The sequence below is a fragment of the Hemiscyllium ocellatum genome, chromosome 5 (assembly GCF_020745735.1).
Source record: "Hemiscyllium ocellatum isolate sHemOce1 chromosome 5, sHemOce1.pat.X.cur, whole genome shotgun sequence".
NCBI lineage: Eukaryota > Metazoa > Chordata > Chondrichthyes > Orectolobiformes > Hemiscylliidae > Hemiscyllium > Hemiscyllium ocellatum.
This window is the reverse complement of record NC_083405.1, coordinates 77,866,540-77,888,889: the sequence shown is the minus strand read 5'-3', so window position 1 is coordinate 77,888,889 and position 22,350 is coordinate 77,866,540. Positions and strand designations below refer to the sequence as shown.

Here is a 22,350-nt window from a genome sequence, read left to right as displayed (position 1 = left end):
ATGTGTGGTATAATTTCATGATATATATATTTCATGATAATCTGAAGTCAAACAATATTGTATACATACTGCTTTGTAGAGCATTGATGGGAAGGAAAGTATAATTAAAATCACAGTTGCTCTTTTTTTCAGAAAGCTAATAAATGTTAAATATCTGTTTCTACATCATGTTTCCACATATTTTGAAACTACCTTTTTTGCTTTGGGAATTCTTGTTTAGCTTTACTATCTTACAAATGTGACCATTCATTGTCTTAAATACAAACAGATTAAAGATATCCTGAAAGGATCACTGCGGTTTAATCAGAGCCAGCTAGAAGCAGAGGAAAATGAAGAGATTACAATAGCAGATAACCATTACTGTTCCAATAATCGAGGAGAAGGTGCAGAAGGTGAGAGCAAAAAGCTGCTGAATACTGACAGGGAGATGCAAGTCACCATGAAAACAGAAGAGGTAAATCCATTCAAATTTTCTAATGGTTGGTGATGGTTAGCATTGTCAAAGAGTTTAACTCTAGCATAAATTACTAAATATTGGAATGTGCTACATGTGAATGTCAAATGATAGATTCAGCTTCAGTTCTCTGCTTAAAATGTAAATAATACACACCACTTCAAATCGTAAATACTTCAATTTCTGTTACTAATGTTTTGAAATAAGAGGTTTTGTTTCACATTTGTGTAGAGTAAAATCTTCCTCTGTGCAATTAATATGTGTTTTAAAGGGAAGGTGCTGCGGTTTCCTCCCACAGTCCAAAGATGTTCAGGTCAAGTGAATTGGCCATGTTAAATTGCCCGTAGTGTTAGATGCATTGGTCAGAAGGGGGTGGGTTGCTCTTCAGTGGGGCGGTGTGGACTTGTTGCGCCAAAGAGCCTGTTTCCACACTGTAGGGAATCTATTCTAATCTTCCAAAGCACAATTTTTCTAGAATGTGAGGTTGCACAAGAATGCAACTATTGCTTTATAGAAGAACTGCTTGTACAATTCTGCCACTGTTAATGGTCCACAGCACCTCATGGATGCCCAGTCCTGAATTGCTAGATCTGTTTGAAGTCTGTCCATTTGGCACAGTCATTGTGCCAGACAATATGATACAGGGTATTCTCAAAGAGAAGATGGGGCTTTTTCTTCGCAAGGATTGTGCGGTAGTTACTCTTACTGATACTGTCCTGGACAGATGCATCTGTAGCTGGCATATTGACAAGGATGAGGTTAAATATGCTTTTTTCCTCTTGTTGGTTCCTTCAACAACTGTTGCAGACCCAATCTAGCAACTATGTCCTTTAGGACCTGCTCAACTTGATCAGTAGTGCTGCTACCAAGCCTCTCGTGGTGCTGCACATTGATTCCCCCATCCAGAGTACATTTTGAGCCCTTGCCACCCTCAGTGTTTCTTCCAAGTGTTGTTCAACATGGAGGAGGATTGACTCGTCAGCTGGCATGTAGTAATCAGCAGGAGCTTTACTTGTCCATGTTTAACTTGATTCTATGAGCTCTTGGGATGTCAGTATTGAGGACTCTTAGGGGAACTCCTTCCTGACTGTATAGTATTGTGCCACCGCCTCTGCTGGGTCTGTATTTCCTGTCGATGGGATAGGACATATACAGGGAGGGCGATGGTAGTGTTGGGACATTGTAAGGTATGATTATGTCTGTTGCTTGATTAGGTTCTGAGAAAGATCTCCCAATTTTGACACTAGATCCTCAATATTAGTCAGGAGGACTTTTCAGGGCCACCAGGGCTGTTTTTGCCACGTTGTTTCTGATGACTAAGTCAATGCCAGGTACTCAGACCAGTTTAATTTCTTTGTTGAGACTTCGTACTGATTAATACAACTGAGGGTATTTCAGAGGCAGTTAAAAGTCAACTACATTGTTGTGGGTAGGAACTCAGATGTCGGCCAGACCAGGTGAAGATGGCAGATTTCCTTCCCTGAACAAAGGCCATTAGTCTTTGGAGGTCATGGCTTTTTCAGATAAGCGACAATGGTTTCATGATCATCAGTTGATTCTTAATTTCAGATATTTTTTACTGAATACAAATTCCATCATCTGCCCATCATTGCCAACAATTTAATCGCATTACAGCCAACAGATGTTTTAAAAGTTCACGCCTTAGAAACAGTGTCCCCAATTTGTCAATTGCATTACAGCAAATTCACATTAACGAAACCTCAGCTCTGCTATCGTCTGGCACCGGGCCTACTGCTGGCAAGAATCCAACTCTAGGCACTGCCATTGCTGCCAGGAGTCCCGATATAGCATAACAACTTGTATTCCAACATAATCCGCAACCTGATGGTTCAGCATATCCCTACTCAACCATTACCATCAAACCAGAGGATCAACCCTGGTTCAATTGAGGATGCAGGAGGTCACACGAGGAGTAGCACGATACATAACTAAAAATGAGGTGTCAACCTGATGAAGCTACTAAACAGAACTATTTGCATGAGTCAGCATATGCAGCAAGAGATCCCACAGCCAACGGATCAGCTGCAAACTCTGCAGTCCTGCCACATCCAGTTGCAAATGATGATGAACAGTTAAACAATTCTCTGGAGGATGTGGCTCCATCCTCAGTGATGGAAGAGCCCAGCACATCAAGAAGGCAGTGAAGGCACAGTAGGTGGTTTTCAAACACTTAGGATCCAGTCTGCCCCAAGCCTGCGGCATTTTCTTCTCCATGTACTTTTCATCATTTTTATTTTTACTTTTCTTTCTTCATCTCTCGTCAATGGGGCATGGATCAGGACTTCTAGCAGCAACGGCAGTACCTGGAGTTGGATTCTTGGTGTCAGTAGGCCTGGAGCCTAGACTCTTGGAGGTGTCAGGCGGCAGCAGAGCTGAGGTTTCCTGGGGCACTGACAGCATTGTTGCTGTTCCCAGAGCAGGACTGAGAGGACCACAACACCTTCCAAAGACCCTGCAGAAGCCTGAGAGTCATGGTTGAAACCCATTTTGAACAGAACATGAACTCTTCCTTCAGTAATTTCTTTTATTTTAGCTCAAAGTGGTACCAAATTGTGGTAACAAATCGCTTTTCACTGTATCTTCAAGATGTATGTGAAAATAAAATCGTTCATTAGTGCAAACAATAATACTGAAGCATTTGCAGCAATCTTTGGCCAGAATTGCCAAGTGGATGATCTATCTTGTCCTCCTCCGGTGGTTCCCAGTGTCACAGATGCCATCTTCAGTCAATTTGATTCATTCCCCGTGATATAAAGCTTTGGTTGGAGGCACTGGATATCACAAAGTCTAAGGGTCCTGACAACATTCTGGCATGAGTACTGAAAACTTGCGCTCCAGAACCTGCCACTCCCCAGGCCAAGCTGTTTCAATACAGTAACAATACTGGCATCTACACGGTAATGTGGAAAATTGCCCAGGTATGTCCTGTAAACAAAAGGCAGGACAAATCCAACTCTATAATTACCACCAACAAAACAGGAATTGCTGAAAAATCTCAGCAGGCCTGGCAGTGTCTGTGGAGAGAAATCAGAGTTGATGTTTTGGGTCCATTGAGCCTTCTTCATAGAGTTATACAGCATGGAAACAGGCCCTTTGCTCCAACTAGATCAGGCCAGCTAAGTTCCTAAAATAAACTAGTCCCACTTGCCTGCGTTTGGCCGATATCCCTCCAAACCTTTCCTATTCATGTACTTATCTAAATGTCTTTTGAATGTATAACTGTACCTACATCCACCTCATTCCACAAATGAACCACTCTGTGTACAAATGTTGTCCCTCTGTCTTTTTTAAAACGTTATCCTCTCATCTTAAAAATATGCCCCCTATTTTTGAACTTCCCACTCTCGTAAAAAGACCCTTCCATTGACCTTACCTATGCGCCTCATGATTTTATAAACCTCTATAGGGTCACCCATTAACCTCATAAGCTCTAGTGAAAAAATGCAGAGCCTATTTTTATAACTCAAACCCTCCATTCTTGGCAATATCCTGGTAAATCTTTTCTGAACTCTCTCCAATTTAAATAATAGCCTTCTGATAGCAGAGCAACCTGAACTGCACACAGCACTCCAGAAGAGGTCTCATCAACATCTTGTTCAAGCTCAACTCCTATACCCAAAGGTACAATGATAGTGAGGAAAAAGGACTGAAGGAGAGTCACAGGACCTGTAATTTGTTACTTGATTTCTCTCAACACATGCAGCTAGACCTGCTGAGATGTTCCAGCAATTTCTGGGTTTGTTTCTGATTTCCAGCATCCACAGTTCATTCAGGCTATTATTTGGTACTTACTTACCACCCCAGCAGTCAATTCTTGATCATCAAAGTGATAGAAGGTATCGATGACAGTGCTATCAAGCAGCATCTGTTTGGCAACATTCCTGCTCATTGATATCCAGTTTGGTTCCGCCAGTGCCACTCAGCTCCTGACCTCATTACAGCCTTGTTTCCAATACGGACAAGACAGCTGAAGTCTAAAGGCAAGGTGAGAGTGACAGCCCTTGACAGCAAGGGCACATTTAACAAAGTGTGGCAACAGGAGCCCTAACAAAACTGGATATAAGGGGACAAACCCTGTGCTGTTTGGAGTCATACTTGGCACATAGGAAGATGATTATGGTTGATGGGCAGTCATCTCAGCTCCAGGACATCTCTGAAAGAGCTCCTCATGGTAGTCCCCTTGGCCCATCCATCTTCAGCTGCTTGATCAATGACCTTTCCTCCGCCATAAGATCAGAAGTGGGGATGTTCGCTGATAATTGCACAATATCCAGCACCATTCACAACCTCTTAGATACTCAAGCAGTCCATGTTCAAATGTAACAAGATCTGGACGATAACCAGGCTTGGATTGACAGTGGCAAGTAATTTTCATGCCACACAAATGCCAGGTAATTAGTATCTCCAATAAGTGACAATCTAACCACTGCCCCTTGACATTCAATATTGTTATCATCACTGAATTCCCCACTATCAACATTCTTGGTGTTACCATTAACCAGAATCACCAAAGGACTCACTGTATAAATGCAATTAAGGCAAGTCAGAGGCAAAGAATACTTCATCAAGTAAGTCACCACCAGATTCCCCAAAGATTGTCCACAATCCACAAGGAACAAGCCAGGAAGCTTGACACCATCCAGGACAAAGCAGCGTGCTTGATTGGTACCATATCCACAAGCAGCCACTCTTCCCACTACAGGCACTCAATAATACTATCTATAGTGTGTACTGTCTACAAGATGTACTGCAGAAATTCACCAAAGTTCCTTAGATGGGATCTTCCAAATCCAAAATCATTTCCATCTTGAAGGGCAGCAGAAAGATGGGAATATTACTATCTGCAAGGTCCCTTCAAGCCATTTTACCACCCTGACTTGGAAATATAGAATCGTAGAATTTTACAGCCCAAAAAGCCATTTGACCCACCAGCTCCTGAATGAGCACCCCAGTTAATCTCATTCTCTAGCATTCATCACTTTCAAATATATACCCAGCTCGGAGAATGTGCTTCCACCTCGCTCCCAGGAAGTGCATTCCAAATCCAAACAACTCTGAGTAAAGGTATTTCTCCTCATCTCAGTCCTAGCTGTCTCGCTGGCAATCTTAAAATTGTGACCCTAGTTAGTGACATGCAGTGGAAACAGATTATCCTCCTTTACTCTGTCAAAATTGTTGATAATTTTGAACACCTCAGTAAGGTCACCTCTTATTCTCCTTGGAGTAGAGAAAATTATGCCCAATTTCTCTAATCTTTCATTGTATCTAAAATCCTTCATTTTTGGTATCATTCTAGTAAATCTGCTTTGCACTCTCTCCAGGGCTTTAAATTCCTGCTTTAAATAACTGAACAGAACTGAATGCAATGATGCCCTAAACTGAACACGTTATATCGCTTTTCTTTCTCTGTCACTGACTCTAATTCCCTCCCTATGGACATTGTGGATCTACCTACAACACACATACTGAAGCAATTCAAAAAGGCAGCTCATCATCATCTTCTTAAGAGCAACTTGGGTCAGGCAAGGAATGCTGGCCAGTCATTAACACCTATGTCCCACGGGTGAATACATTTTTTAAAAAATTCAATCAACCTCCTGGTTTCTGGTAACTGTACACGTTGATTGACTATGAATAAACCAACTGTATTTTACTTTTTCACTGAAGTGAAGCTAATCATCGGTATCTAACCTGAAGGCAACTCTTTTTTTCTTAAAAAACAGCATACGTTTTGTTAGGATGCACAGAGTCAGATTTTAACAGCTGGTACGTTGAAAATGGCAAAGTCTATTGAGAGAAATTATTAATAATGTGGATTGTTAAAAAGGATGAATGAAAGTTTCATGTATTTAATATAACTTTTGTGAGAACCTTAATGCCCATGTTAATATAGAATTTGACTACATTATTATAGCCCCAGATCCTCCCATAAATTAATAATGTAATCTTTGACTTGTCACTTTAATTTGCCTTTATTTGCATTTTTATTAATTTCCCTGTTCACTCCAAATATTTGCTTTAACGTTAGACAAATATTAAAACTTTGACCTTATTCATCCCTGTAGAAATCATACAATTTCTTTCATCCTGTAATGTAAAGCATAATCCACCTACCCCAGACACATTGACTTGAGTTTGACTGTGATTCTGGGTTATGGAGAAAGCCACTGGTAGTTATGGAAGGAAATACAACAAGGTTCGACATCTGTTGATAAATGTATTTTCATTTCGAGGGCTCTATTTGGCATTTCCTCTGGGGTTAACTTTTGGTTTCCAGGCACTACCTTTTGGCGTTCAGAGTCCTTATATCTAATGGTTGAAGTTAGAAACCAAATGTTCTTGAACCAGGAATTTGTAAACCTGTTCTAAGCCTCCATTAAAGGATGTTAAAGTAATCGGAGACCACAGGCAGCAAGAACACACAAACAAGTAAATCATTTTCAAATCACTGTTTGGTAGTACTCAACTTGAATATGCTCGGAGAATAAAACATATTTTCTGACTTGAAGTTTTCTGGTTTGCACTCTTGACATTTTGCAAGACTACCCCTTTACAGGAAAACCAACATTTCTAGTACATGAAAGAAGAATGCTGATTGGTAGAGATGTTGCCATGGAGAATTCATCTAATTCTGATTGGCAGTTAACAGGCAAGTTTTGTTAAATTTTAAACCAGGCAGTTTAATTGGTCAGGACATCGCCATGAGAAATAAACCAGCAGGTGGCTGACACCTATTTTATTGAGCCAAAGCAGGTGCAGTGTGTGTACAAGTTCATTCTGTCTACAGAACAGGATCCTGGGTATTAATATTTGTAGGAGAAAGTGAGGACTGCAGATGCTGGAGATCAGAGCTGAAAAATGTGTTGCTGGAAAAGCGCAATAGGTCAGGCAGCATCAAAGGAGCAGGAGAATCGACATTTCGGGCATAAGCCCTTCCAGGAGGCTTATGCCCGAAACGTCGATTCTCCTGCTCCTTTGATGCTGCCTGACTTGCTGCGCTTTTCCAGCAACACATTTTTCAGCTATTAATAATTTGTAGCTTTGAGTAGATCTATGTGTCTTACTTTTCAAAGGTAGATTTGCCTGAAACCTCTCATTATTTTGAGTGCTGTCTGTTTTCCAGTTCATTTCTTTTAATTGAAAGATATAAATCATTCAGATATTTACAATAGGCAATTAGGAAATGTTTATGGAAACTTTTGCTGAGACTGAAATGGCAGATTGTTTGTTTGTTTTCACCATAGCTTTAGTGGAGCTGTTGGCATCATTGTGTTACTTCGGCTTTCTTTGAGCATTCCTCAGTCCACAATCCAAGGTTATCCACAGTATTTTTTTAATCATCATCTTCTGTTTTTACACTCAATTATTCCAAAAATTACTACCAGGACAAACTGTCTAGTCTTCATTTCTAATGTCCACATGTGACTACTTGTTTCTGTCTAACCAAGCTGCACTTTTGACTCCTGAACTTTTACTTCTAATATAACTCTCATTTGTCTTTCTAGTATCTACCTGATTCTGAGCATCATCTGCCCTACCACCTTTTTAAAAGATGTTATCTTGTTTACGCCTTCTTTGTTCAGTGATCAACTCTCACAATCCACAATAGTAACTGAACTCGATGTTTTTTTTAAACTTAGGTCTGCCATAATGTCTGGTCTTTCCTTTGTTATGATTATGAGTGCATCTTGATACCTCAGATTCAGTACGCTTTGGCTTCTTTTGCTATGATGCAGCTGCATCTCTGTGAACTTTATCTGAACCATTCTCATTATTTTCTCTCCCACAGCAGTACACAGCATGGGTAACAGAAAACACCCTGCTTACTTCATTCTCAAACTGGATTTGGGTCATATGCCCATCACCAACAATGATGACTTCTGAAGCATCATAGTACCAGCAACTTTAGATATTTGGGTTCACTAGAGAGTCTGTAAAGTCCATACAGCATCACCCGGCACAGTGTCAAAGGTTTAGCATAGACTGACCAAAACTGGGTTTCCTATTTACATTCACATTTCTGCAGCAATTTCTGATAACAGACCAGTTCAACCCTATCCAGGAATGAAGTCAACCTGTTCTTCTGCCACTTCTTTGATCATACAGGGAGCAATTGTCTGCCTGATGCTGACAAGTAGTATTTTAGATGCGTGATTGACGAGAATTAGCAGGCACAATGTCCAAAGCATTGTATGCTATCTTGGGCATGTGACCATGTTTAATATAGTCCACTTGCGAGGCCATTCATCTGGTGTCCATATCTCATCAATGATCTTGTTCATTGTACTTCCTATTTTCTCACCTCCAGATTTTAGTGCTTTTGCAGATACCTGATCTTGTTCTTTCTGCTTTCACGCTGTTAAAGCTTTTTGTGTCACATCTTTCAGTACTTCAGATTCTATTTCTTCTTTTAATTTGCAGTCTTCATTGTTTAACTTCTCAGCTGCTTTCCAAACAGTTTAATGTGTGTTAACCCCTACAAGACCCATAGGGAATCACTAATTAATGCCCATGTGGAACTTGTTCAATATGAGTTCCCTTAGTAACAGGCAATGGCTTGCTGAGCTGGAATTCATCATCTGAGTCCTGAGTAAAGCAGACCTGGGGCCCTCTTGTGGTGCAATGGTAGTGTCCCTTCCCCTGAACCGTGAGTAAGGAATTGCAAGAGGAAGTCAGCCAGGCTTCACAGGGAGCGGACAACTGTTGGGAGAAAGAGAAGGATCCTGGAGGAGTGGAGAGAATCCTGTAGGGAGAAGAGTAGACTCAGGGTCCTGTATTGATGTTGTTGTCTAGGCCCTGCCCTGGGACTGTGTCCTAATGGTGCTGCTGCTTGGGGCCCCCTGAGAGCATTGTCTTTGATTGTTGGGGAGAATCATTTATAGAACTCACCAGCACTGTCTGGGGCTTCCACTGTTTAAAATGGCAACCTCAAAACCATGATCACCAGCTGCAGGGCCCAGCCATATTTACACCAGGGTAGCAGCTGCTTCGGCGCCAAAAATGAATCCATCACCCTCCACACACCTGATCGAGGGTCTGAGTGTTAAACTGTGTCCGCGCCCCAGCATAACGATAGAGGCCTGCTTAAGGTAATGGCGAGTGCTATCAGCCCACAGGCCATTGTCATGACATCTAAATCGTATAGAAAGCCATTGTTTTGCCTTCAGTCTGACTGGGCAGTGCACCTGGCCCTGGAGAGCGGGCTCACTTTGGGTAGGACCTATATCTGAGTTGATCCTCAAGCACAAAAGGTTGTGATCTCCACTGTCCCATCATTTATTGCCAGTGAGCTTCTCCTCATCCATTAACAGCTGCTGGGGGATGTGCGGTCAGGGATTGCAACATCCCACTCAGGCTAAAGAACCCAAGTCCGAAGTACATTTACTCCTCCTGGAGCTGGATATTCATTAGCTTGGCCCAGGAGGAGGTTACTGAGGGATAATTTACTGTGCTGTATGAGGGAGCGGCCTACCATGCCTTCTGAATGGCACATGGTGCGCAGTGTCACCTCTGTAAGGCCGTCAAGAGGAATTGCACTACTGCAAAGACTGCCAAGGCTGCACCAGCGGCTCTGCCGCACCCGCAACCCCTTGATGCCCCACAGGCAGGGCCCAAGCCGGAGTTCGCTGTTACTGAGGTTTCTGGCAATAAATGGGGGAGGAGAGAGGTGGGCGTCCAGCTGGAAAGAAGAAGTGGCATAAGTCCAGATACCAAGGGGCTGCCCTCATGGGTGCGTTCCCTTGTGACCCGGTGTCAGGAGAGAGGTGGGACCCCGGGTCGCTCTGCCACTCAGTGACCAAAACTAGAACATCCCCCAATGGAATCCACCGAGGAAGTCCCTGTCAGCAACCCTGGGTTGGGGTCACTGAGATTAGAGCCACTTGGCAGCACCGGGCCATCCCACCACTCTGTCATGGAGGAGGGGCTGGTGGCCGAGGGCAACCTTCTGGCAAAGACTCTCAGTTGTCATGGTTGAGTTCAGCCCAACACTGACCCGGCCCTGTGGAAGAGAGAAAGGGCTCGCTCCATGAGCTGCAGCTCATCGGATCCCAGGCGCATGCATGAGGTCACAGATCTGACTGCTCGATATCCTGGACCGTGGATCCGCATGAAGCCTATCAGTGGCTCCTTGTGCTGCTGTCCAACAGCGGGACCCTCATCTCGGATCCAGGCAGCATCAGAGCCCAAATCACACGGCCTGCTCTCTCCAGATCTGTCCAGCAAGAATGCTTAGAGTTTTGTGGGCGGAGCTGCTGTAGGTCTACATGGGGCATGCCAGGATGTTCAATGTCTGTCACTTTGGAGGAGCTGACCAGTGCCCTCACCTGGCTCTCAAGGGGCAATCCTTGGGGGCTGGATGAGCTGGCTGTGGAGTTCTTTGGGGCATTCTGGGATGTCCTGGAGGTGACCTACGCGTGGGTCCTGGAGGAATGTTTAGCAGCTGGAGGGTTACCCCTTTTTTAGCAAAGGGCAGTCATTGTCCTGCTGCTGAAGAAAGTGGACCTTCATCGACTTCAGGACTGACACCTGATCTTCCCTCCTCGGCACAGTTTTGAAAGGTTTTGCCAGGATGTTGTCATCTTGCCTGGAATTTGTACTGGACCACCTGAACCACCCTGACCAGTTATACACGCTCCTGGGCTGAAAAATCCATGACAACATCCATCTGGTCAGGATCTGATCCATTTTTTCAGAGGATTGGTCTGTCAAGTGCCTTCCTGTCCCTCAGTCAAAAGGTGTTCAACAGATTCGACCATGAGTATCTGCTTGGGATTCTGCAAGCATTTTGGTTTAGGATGAAGTTTGTTGCTGGAACTGGCGTTAGGAGAGGAGTGTGTCAGGGCTGTCCCTTGGCTAGCCAGCATTAATCCCTGTGCATGGAGCCTTTCCTGTACCTCTTGTGGAGGTGGTTGTCCGGGTTGTCTCTGCGTGGGCTGGGTGTGGGAGTGGTTCTTTTAGCCCAAGCCTACAACATGCTCCTCACGTTTACCGACCTGGTGAGGATATGCAAGTACTTAGCCACATCTTCTGCCAGGATCAACTGGACCAAATGTTCCAGATTCCTGGTCTGTCTGTGCAGGTGGATTCTTTGCTGGAGGAGTTCCGAGGATTCAGCTGAAGTACGACCTGTTTCCTTTATCTGGGGTTCTGTCTTAGCATGGCTGAGGAATCCTGGCCAACAAGTCCTGAACAATGAGGTCTCAACTCGCCTAAGCACAAAAATCCAGAGAATGTTGCTCCTGAGCCTTGCAAAGTTGGCAATAAACAGATCCCGGCAGCAGGTCTTGGAGAGGGGTCACCTCTGCTGACTCCCTGCCCCTCTCTGCGGTTACACGCAAACCTGGATAAGTGTGGGTAGGGGGTACGGTGCTTGATTTCTCCCTCCTAACTCCATTTTGATGTTGTCCCCTCCTCCTCTGCCTAACCACCCCTTTCACATTTTCATGGCAGCATTGCCTCAACATGCTTTGCTTCTTCATGTTTGATTGGCCACATGGGTGTTTCCCTGGTGCTGGGAAAAAAGATGAATAAAGCTGACCTAGGGCCCTCTTGTGGCACAGTGATAGTGTCCCTACACCTAGACTTGAGGGGTTTGGGTTCAAATCCCACTTGTTCTAGAGGAGTGTAGTGACATCTCTGAATGGGCTGATTTTGAAAAACAGTAGACCCAGTTGCTAAAAATGTAATAATGTTCCAATCTCATCCTGATCTTGTACATACAGCCCGACTCTGCTTTCCACCTTGATACTTATTCCTGAGTTTATATACTTACTTCCAGCTTTGAACCTTGACTCAGAAAGCAGAGTTAGCATTTTAGGTCCCATGACCTTTGTTCAGAACTGTTCAGATCTGCCAGACCTGCTGAATTTTTCCGACAATTTCTGATTTTGTTTGTGATTTCCGACATCTGCAGTTGTTTGGTTTTTGTGAATATACTTTCTTATCGAGCTTGAAAGCTTCCTTATCATCTTTATTATTCATTCACAGTGGCCATTTTATTAAATGCACATGAGCAGTAATATTAGCAGTGCATTCCCTTGAATTCCACTGCAGTTAGAAACACCTTACGCATTCCAGCTCTAGGACGATTCTCAAACGCTTGATATTTCTCCAAAAGAAAACTTTTTATAAATAAGGACACCCTTAAATTTCTGTTTAATACAAGCTATGGTGTTAGAAAGAATTGCAAAATAAGATTAAAATGCAGTTTTGAAACAATGATTTGGGTCGGATCATCTCCACATGGCTAGGAAGAATCAAATTTAAGATGAAAACATGAAGAGCAATCATGGAGTATTAAGAAATGGTACAATTAACACACTGAAACTTAGCAGGAATTTTTCACCTCATGAAAGGTGAGAAATAATTTTCTCTTGACTTGCTGACAGGTAAAATATTGATCCTTGTCTCTGAGTATGTTATTAAAAATAATATATTTGAACATACATTCTGGTAAGACAGCCAATCATCACCTTATTATCAAACCATTGAGAAATGTATAACCATCTGTCAGCTCTCTACTTGTTACTTCGCAAGGACCCTTGCAACTTACCCAAATTTGGAGAGCTCAAGCAGCTGTTTGCACAATAACATTAATTAAACAACCTGAACCAGACCAACTCATCTTGAACTACTTGGTCAGCTAAAGTCTTTTTGTGGCGTTGGATTTCAGAAGTTGTCAGACGTCGATAGAGATGTCCGAGCTCTGACCCTTCACCTTTATCAAAACCAACTGCATAAATCTCATGAACATTTTTGATCTCAAGGATATGTTTTCCTTTAGTCAATGATAGAAAATGGGTTTCACTTACAAAGTCAGTGTTTCTTGCCTCCCCATTCTTAATTGCCCTTGCACACAGTGGTGTATTAGGCCGTTTCACAGTAGTTGCTGTGGATCTGGAGTCTCATGGGGCCAGATCATGAGAGGACTGCAATTTTTTCTCTCTATTGTAAACAGGTTTTTTTGATGATAATTGGTGATAGTTTCATAATCACCTTTAGTGAAAACAACTTTCCATTACAGATTTATTGAATTTAAATTCCACCAGGTGTCATTGTGGGATTTTCTTGAACCTAAAGCATTAGCCTGGACCTCTGAATTATTAATTTGAGAAACTGCACACAGTTGCATTGTTGCTGTCTGCCATTCCTGTCCTCTGATCACCTATAAATCTTGTGTTTCTTGCACGTTCCTCCACTATCTAACATTCTCTCATCTCCTTTTCACTTTAGCTCTCCTGACCCAATGCTGACTGACAATAGTAATGGTTGCCTTTTGGTCAGGCATTGATTCTCCACACATCAGTGTCACTTTGCTTCACATTCAGCTCTGTCAACTATACTGTTGAAATCCCTGCTACATCTGTCTTTATACATCACTCAGCACCAAGGAGCCTAAGGAAAACTCTTAAACATATTATCTGTGACAGTGAGTACTGTGCATCATTCTTCTCATCTTCTCTGCAACATTTATTGCACTGGCACTTCATCTTTACATTGAATTATTCCAATACAGCCTTGCAACCTGGAAATCATGCACACTCCATGAACTCCATTTTGTCCAAAGCACAGCTATCCATGCTCTATTCCTGATGAAGGGCTTTTGCACGAAACATCGATTTTCCTGCTCCTCCGATGCTGCCTGACCTGCTGTGCTTTTCCAGCATCACTCTGAAGTAAACACAGCTATCCATATCCTATTTTCACAATGAGGGGACAGTAGTATCATGATAATGTAACTGGATTAGTTTCTCCATCTGGCTGCAGCCTCAAGGTTATCCGGTTCACTCTGAACTGGCTAAATAACCATTCACATTTTAGCAGATCGCCATTGGCTGAGCGATGGTCATGTCTCAGCAAATTAAAAAAAAATTGACATCACTGTAATGACATGCTGACATATTGATTGTGTTACTGGATGAGTAATCAAACGTTTCAGACTAGTGATCCAAAATATATGTTCAAAGCCCACCATGCGTTTATATATAATGAAATGTTTAAAAAGTCAGTATTAATAATACTTATAATGAAAGTAGCATATTGTTATGAAAACTCTACTGATTCACAAACAAAACCCATCAAGGAAGAACACCATCCATTTTTACCTGGTCCACTATTTTACAAAGAAAAGACTTCTCTCAGCATTGTTTGGTCACCCATCATAGCTGGTGTCTCCTATCCTAGTCATTTTAATTTGTGAATTGCTCTACCATTCTTTAATGTTACAGGCAGGTTGTTGCTGTTCCTAATTATTCCTTTACTGCAACATTCAACACATTAAATAGAAAAAACAACAGAGGCAAGGTTCCTTCACTGCTCTTTTGAGAGAGAAAATGATTTTCACTGAGTTTCTTGGGTAAAATCCAGAAATAAATTTGGATGGGCTACCAATGATATGGTCCCACTCAAGAAGGAAATGAAGTTGAAATCTGAGCTGAAGTTCCAGTTGCAAGTTCTGCAAGTACCAGCAGTCTTGGTTTAAAATCAGCGAATATCTGTATTTGAAAGAAATGGCTATATCATAAAAGTTGTAACAAAAAATTGCTATCAAAATCATGAGTTTCATTGCAAAAGGAGATATTTGGAAAAACTGAAAAAGAATCCAATCAGAAATCATGGTTGAACGAATTTATATCCCTTTTACAATATGCACAACAATAAAAATCTCATCCGAAGGTAGGTCAAAAACCTTTGCTAAAGAGGAAATTAATGTTATGGTGAAGAAGGATATTAGCTCTGGTGAAGTAGAATCCATATGGTAGAGCTTAGAAACATCAATGGGCAGAGAATGATAGTGAGGTTTACATAAAGATGCCCAAATTGTAGTGGCAATGTTGGGATAGCATGAAATGTCGTGGAGAAAATGTAGAGAATCACCAGGAGACACAGGGGGTTCTTCAAGAAGTAGGTCTTTTATTTGCAAACAAAAAACTATGACACTGAGAAAGCAGATTCTCGAATACCCACGAACCTCAGGGTCTGTGGTTTTTTTATATCTTTTTTTATGATGTTTCTGTTAGTTTATCAGCATGTCAACTATATGAATCAAAGTACCTCACTCTAGCTACACAATAAGCCAGTGATGTTAGTTCCTATTATCTCTTTAGTTATATATTCTACTTAATGTTATTCTAATATCACGGTTAGATATTTAGTGCTAATTCTTGCAATGTCATGGTTAGATATTTAGTGCTAACTCTTTCATTCCAGACCCTCCTTAATATTTTCCTAATGTCATGATTAGACATTTATTATCACCTCTGCTACAGTGATCTTCCATTCCAGACTAACCTGTCATGATAGATATTTAGCTATTTTATCTGTTACAATAGTCTCCTTTCTCAAGCTGACTCTACTAACTATTAATTAGTTATTTAATGTCATGTCCCAAATATTTATGACCCCAATCTTGTCATAATGACACTTAACAGGGAATCTAGCTCTGCTAATTGGTGTAAGAGCATTCCACTATTCTTATCCCACCTTGTCTTCCACAGAGCTCATTACCTGTGGTCTTCATGCTTTAACCCTTCCTATGCTTTTGTGCTTTTATTTTCCATAGAAAAAGGAAATTAGAGGTGCAAGCAACAAAAGTACAGCTGTAGTTAGGGACTACTTTAATGTGCAAATAGATTGGGCAAATCAAATCAGTAGCAATATTGCAGAGGAGGAATTCCTTGAGTATGTACCGGATAGTTTTCCACATCAGCATGTTGAATCAAGTAAGGAACAGGCCAAATTAGACTGGATAGTGTGTAATGAGAAGGGAATCATTGGCATTCTAGCTGTGTGAGATCCCTTGGAGAAGGAAAACCAATATATAGAATTCTTCATTAAGACCAAGAGTGACATACTTGATTCTGATACTTTACTCTGAGGAAAGGAAACCAATAAATGAGGTGTAAGCTGATTACAAAAAATTTTGAAATGTTACTTAAGGGATGGTAGTGGTTAGGCAAGGGCAACATGTAAAGAGTGCATGGAGTATCTGCAATAACTGTCTGTTTGTGTCTTGCACAAAAATGAAATGAAAAAGGTGGTCTGACCATGGCTAACAAGAGAAATTAAGGACAGCATCAGGTACACAGAAGGGCATACAAATTGATCAAAGATAGCAGCAGACCTGAGGATGGGGAGCAGTTTCGATTTCAGCAGAGGAGGACAAAGGGATTCATCAAGAGGGGGAGAATAAAGTACAAGAGTAAATGTATATGGAACATACAAATTGATTGTAAACACTTTTATAAGTATGTGAAAAGAAGAAGATTAATAAAGACAATTGTGGGTGCCTTCTATTCAGAAACAGGGAAAGTTATAAAGACAAAAAATGTTAGAGAACACAAGGGTAAGAGGGAGTAAGTGAAGCAAATCAGAATTAGAAGTGAAATTGATAGGATTAAAGTCGATAAATCCTCAGGGCCTAACTAAGTGGCCCAAAAAGAAATTGATGCACCGGTGGTCATCTTTCAAGACTCGACAGACTGGGGAACAGTTCCTATGGATTGGAGGGTAGCTAATGTAACTCCTCTTTTTTTAAACAGTAATTAGAGAGAAAATAGGAACTTATAGACCACTTAGCCTGACATTGATTGTGGAGAAAGTGAGGACTGCAGATGCTGGCGATCAGAGCTCAAAAATGTGTTGCTGGAAAAGCGCAGCAGGTCAGGCAGCATCCAAGGAACAGGAGAATCGACTTTTTGGGCATAAGCCCTACTTCAGGAATGAGGAGAGTGTGCCAAGCAGGCCAAGACAAAAGGTAGGGAGGAGGGACTTGGGGGAAGGGCATTGGGAATGCGATAGGTGGAAGGAGGTTAGGGTGAGGGTGATAGGCCGGAGAGGGGGTGGGGGCGGAGAGGTCGGGAAGAAGATTGCAGGTGAAGAAGGTGGTGTTGAGTCCGAGGGTTGGGACTGAGATAAAGTGGGGGAGGGGAAATGAGGAAGCTGGAGAAATCTGAGTTCATCCCTTGTGGTTGGTGGGTTCCTAGGTGGAAGATGAGGCGTTCTTCCTCCAGGCATCGTGTTGCCATGGTCTGGCGATGGAGGAGGCCAAGGACCTGCATGTCCTTGGCGGAGTGGGAGGGGGAGTTAAAGTGTTCAGCCATGGGGCGGTTGGGTTGGTTGGTGCGGATGTCCCAGAGGTGTTCTCTGAAACATTCCGCAAGTAGGTGGCCTGTCTCCCCAATGCAGAGGAAGCCACATCGGGTGCAACGGATGTAGTAAATGGTGTGTGTGGAGGTGCAGGTGAATTTATGACGGATATGGAAGGATCCCTTGGGGCCTTGGAGGGAAGTGAGGGGGGAGGTGTACTCTACTCCTCCTCCCTACCATTGATTGTGGAGAAGATACTGGACTCAATCTTAAAAGTCCATCAATTGTAGAGCACTTGAAAAATGGTGACAGGATTGGACAAAGTCAATATTGATTAATGAAAAAATGTAACTTTGGAGAGTTGATAAGCGGGAGCCAGTGAATGTATTTTACTTGAACTTTGAGAATGTTTTTGATAAGGTAAGCGATTAGCATGCAAAATTGAAGTGCAATGGCTTGAGGGTAGTGTGCTAACTTGGATGGAGAAGTAGTGAACAGGCGGGAGACAACAAGTAGGAACAAACAGGTCTTTTTCCAAGTGACAGGCAGTGACTAGCAGAATACCATAGGGATCAGGTTGAACCCTAGCTAATCACGACATATAAATTATTTCGATGAGGGAACTAAATATAATACCTCAAAGTTTGCAGATGGCACAAAACTGGGTATGAGAGTGAGAAGGAGGCAGAGATTCTTCAGTGTGATTTGACCAAGTAGAGTGGGCAAATTCATGGCAGATGAAGTATAATGTGGATAAATAAGAGATTATCCACTTTGAAAGCAAAAACGAGATTTTTATCTGAACAGTGATAAATTGGGAAAGAGGGAGGTGCAACAGGATCTATTCTTATGTCTTGCTGTCCATTTTCTGAAATTAAATGTAGAGCAGTGACGGGGAGTTAAGAAGGCAAATGGTATTTTGGCCTTCATACCAAAAGGATTTGAGTACACGAGCAGGGATGTCTTCACAGATGTGCTGAGATCACACCTGTAGTACTATAGTTTTGGTCCCCTTATCTCAGGGAGCATGTTCTGGGATTTCCCAGACACTAGGCCCATGTCATTACATGGGCTGCTACCAGATACTACCCATTGTCACCCACTAATTGTCCCCATTAGCAGCTATCATTGCCCCCCAGGCTGTCCTTTAACCACTCCTTTAAACATCCAACAGTTTTTCTCCCTCTTTGGGCTCTGTCTGCATCTATCATTTACTCTCCCCTCTCCCCATCTTCATATAAAAACTGTCTTTTTCGTAGCTGCCATCAGTTCTCAAGAAGGGTCACTGGGCCCAAAATGTTAACTCTGATTTCCCTGAACAGATGCTGACAGACCTGCTGAGATTTTCCCCAAGTTTCTGTTTTTATGTTGGTACTGAGCTAATGGGTTGAATGGCTTCTTATTTAGAAAATTTTTTATCAGCTTTAATGGCTATGAGTTGCATTTAAAAGTAAGAATTAAAAAAAATACAAGGACCTTTTATCTCATCTCTTTATACATGATAATGATTGAATTTACATTGTTAGTCCAAAAGAGACAAGCCTGCTTGTGCAGTACATTATTTAAGCAAAATGATGCAGGAATTAATTTCAGTTTCAAGTGCATGTTGCATAAATACAGATAGTAAAAAATGAGATCTGCAGATGCTGGAGATCACAGCTGCAAATGTGTTGCTGGTCAAAGCACAGCAGGTTAGGCAGCATCTCAGGAATAGAGAATTCGACGTTTCGAGCATAAGCCCTTCATCAGGAATAAGAGAGAGAGAGCCAAGCAGGCTGAGATAAAAGGTAGGGAGGAGGGACTAGGGGGAGGGGCGATGGAGGTGGGATAGGTGGAAGGAGGTCAAGGTGAGGGTGATAGGCCGGAGTGGGGTGGGGGGCGGAGAGGTCAGGAAGAGGATTGCAGGTTAGGAGGGCGGTGCTGAGTTGAGGGAACCGACTGAGACAAGGTGGGGGGAGGGGAAATGAGGAAGCTGGAGAAATCTGAATTCATACCTTGTGGTTGGAGGGTTCCCAGGCGGAAGATGAGGCGCTCCTCCTCCAGCCGTCGTGTAGTTGTGTTCTGCCGGTGGAGGAGTCCAAGGACCTGCATGTCCTCGGTGGAGTGGGAGGGGGAGTTAAAGTGTTGAGCCACGGGGTGATTGGGTTGGTTGGTTCGGGCGGCCCAGAGGTGTTCTCTGAAGTGTTCCGCAAGTAAGCGGCCTGTCTCACCAATATAGAGGAGGCCACATCGGGTGCAGCGGATGCAATAGATGATGTGTGTGGAGGTACAGGTGAACTTGTGGCGGATATGGAAGGATCCCTTGGGGCCTTGGAGGGAAGGGAGTGTGGAGGTGTGGGCGCAAGTTTTACATTTCCTGCGGTTGCAGGGGAAGGTGCCGGGGGTGGAGGTTGGGTTGGTGGGGGGTGTGGATCTGACAAGGGAGTCACGAAGGGAGTGGTCCTTGCGGAACGCTGATAGGGGAGGGGAGGGAAATATATCCTTGGTGGTGGGGTCCGTTTGGAGGTGGCGGAAATGGTGGCGGATGATACGTTGTATGCGCAGGTTGGTGGGGTGGTAGGTGAGAACCAGTGGGGTTCTGTCTTGGTGGCGGTTGGAGGAGCGGGGCTCAAGGGCGGAGGAGCGGGAAGTGGAGGAGATGCGGTGGAGGGCATCGTCGATCACGTCTGGGGGGAATCTGCGGTCCTTGAAGAAGGAGGCCATCTGGGCTGTGCGGTGTTGGAATTGGTCCTCCTGGGAGCAGATGCGGCGGAGACGAAGGAATTGGGAATATGGGATGGCGTTTTTACAGGGGGCAGGGTGGGAGGAGGTGTAGTCCAGGTAGCTGTGGGAGTCAGTCGGTTTAAAATAGATGTCTGTGTTGAGTCGGTCGCCCGAGATAGAAATGGAAAGGTCTAGGAAGGGGAGGGAGGAGTCTGAGACAGTCCAGGTGAATTTCAGGTCGGGATGGAAGGTGTTAGTAAAGTTGATGAACTGTTCAACCTCCTCGTGGGAGCACGAGGCAGCGCCGATACAGTCATCGATGTAGCGGAGGAAAAGGTGGGGGGTGGTGCCAGTGTAGTTGCGGAAGATGGACTGTTCCACATATCCTACGAAGAGGCAGGCATAGCTGGGGCCCATGCGGGTGCCCATGGCAACTCCTTTAGTTTGGAGGAAGTGGGAGGATTGAAAAGAGAAGTTATTCAGGGTGAGGACCAGTTCAGTCAGTCGAAGGAGGGTGTCAGTGGAAGGGTACTGGTTGGTGCGGCGGGAAAGGAAGAAGCGGAGGGCTTTGAGTCCTTCGTGATAGGGGATGGAGGTGTACAGGGACTGGATGTCCATAGTGAAAATAAGGCGTTGGGGACCGGGGAAGCGAAAATCCTGGAGGAGGTGGAGGGCGTGGGTGGTGTCCCGAACGTAGGTGGGGAGTTCTTGGACTAAAAGGGACAGGACCGTGTCGAGGTATTGGGAGATGAGTTCGGTGGGGCAGGAGCAGGCTGAGACAATGGGTCGGCCGGGGCAGGCAGGTTTGTGGATTTTGGGCAGGAGGTAGAAACGGGCGGTGCGGGGTTGTGGGACTATGAGGTTGGAGGCGGTGGATGGGAGATCCCCTGAGGTGATGAGGTTATGGATGGTCTGGGAGATGATGGTTTGGTGGTGGGAGGTGGGGTCGTGGTCGAGGGGGCGATAAGAGGAGGTGTCCGCGAGCTGGCGTTTGGCCTCAGCGGTATAAAGGTCGGTGCGCCAAACTACCACCGCGCCTCCCTTGTCTGCGGGTTTGATGGTGAGGTTGGGATTGGAGCGGAGGGAGTGGAGGGCTGCACGTTCTGAGGGTGAGAGGTTGGAGTGGGTGAGAGGGGTGGACAGGTTGAGTCGGTTGATGTCACGGCGGCAGTTGGCTATAAAGAGGTCGAGGGCGGGTAGGAGGCCAGCACTGGGTGTCCAGGTGGATGGGGTGTGTTGGAGGCGGGAGAAGGGGTCGTCAGAGGGTGGACGGGAGTCTTGGTTGTGAAAGTAGGCACGGAGGCGAAGGCGGCGGAAGAATTGTTCAATATCTCGCCGTGTGTTGAACTCATTAATCCGAGGGCGTAGGGGAATGAAGGTGAGGCCCCTGCTTGAGGACTGATTAGATTAGATTAGATTACTTACAGTGTGGAAACAGGCCTTTCGGCCCAACAAGTCCACACCGACCCGCCGAAGCGCAACCCACCCATAACCCCACATTCACCCCTTACCTAACACTATGGGCAATTTAGCATGGCCAATTCACCTGACCCGCACATCTTTGGACTGTGGGAGGAAACCGGAGCACCCGGAGGAAACCCACGCAGACACGGGGAGAACGTGCAAACTCCACACAGTCAGTCGCCTGAGTCGGGAATTGAACCCGGGTCTCTGGCGCTGTGAGGCAGCAGTGCTAACCACTGTGCCACCGTGCCGCCCACGATCTTTCATCCTCAGAGAGGGGGAGATCTGGAGGGATGGTGAAAATCCGGCAAGGCTGGGAGCTAGGACCTGGTGTGGGACTGGAGCTGGGGGCGGGGTTAGGGGCGGGGACAGAGATCGAAGTAGGGGCGGAGTTAGACGTGGTGACGTTGCTCGACGTGGGGGCGGGGTCATGCGTAGTGACGGAAATAAGCGTGGGGGCGGGGTTACGTGAAGCGACGGGAGACGGCGTGGGGGCGGGGTTATGCGTAGTGACGAAAGACGGCGTGGGGGCGGGGAAACCTGAGGATTTGTGCTCCTGCAGGTTAGTGATGTCAGTGGGGGCGGAAGTGGCTGCGCCGACGGCAACCGGAGGGGCGGAA

At 44.4% G+C, this 22,350-nt stretch overlaps 1 protein-coding gene across 12 annotated transcripts in view; it reads left to right on the top strand.

Moving 5' to 3' along the window:
* The window catches only part of tbc1d5 (TBC1 domain family, member 5), a 518,645-nt gene that overhangs the window by 493,728 nt on the left and 2,567 nt on the right, over positions 1-22,350 (top strand). For all 12 annotated transcript variants that reach the window (XM_060824884.1, XM_060824877.1, XM_060824878.1 and 9 more), the window contains one exon: positions 269-454. In XM_060824884.1, coding sequence (XP_060680867.1) covers positions 269-454 — 186 coding nt within the window. The remainder of the gene's footprint in view (positions 1-268; positions 455-22,350) is intronic.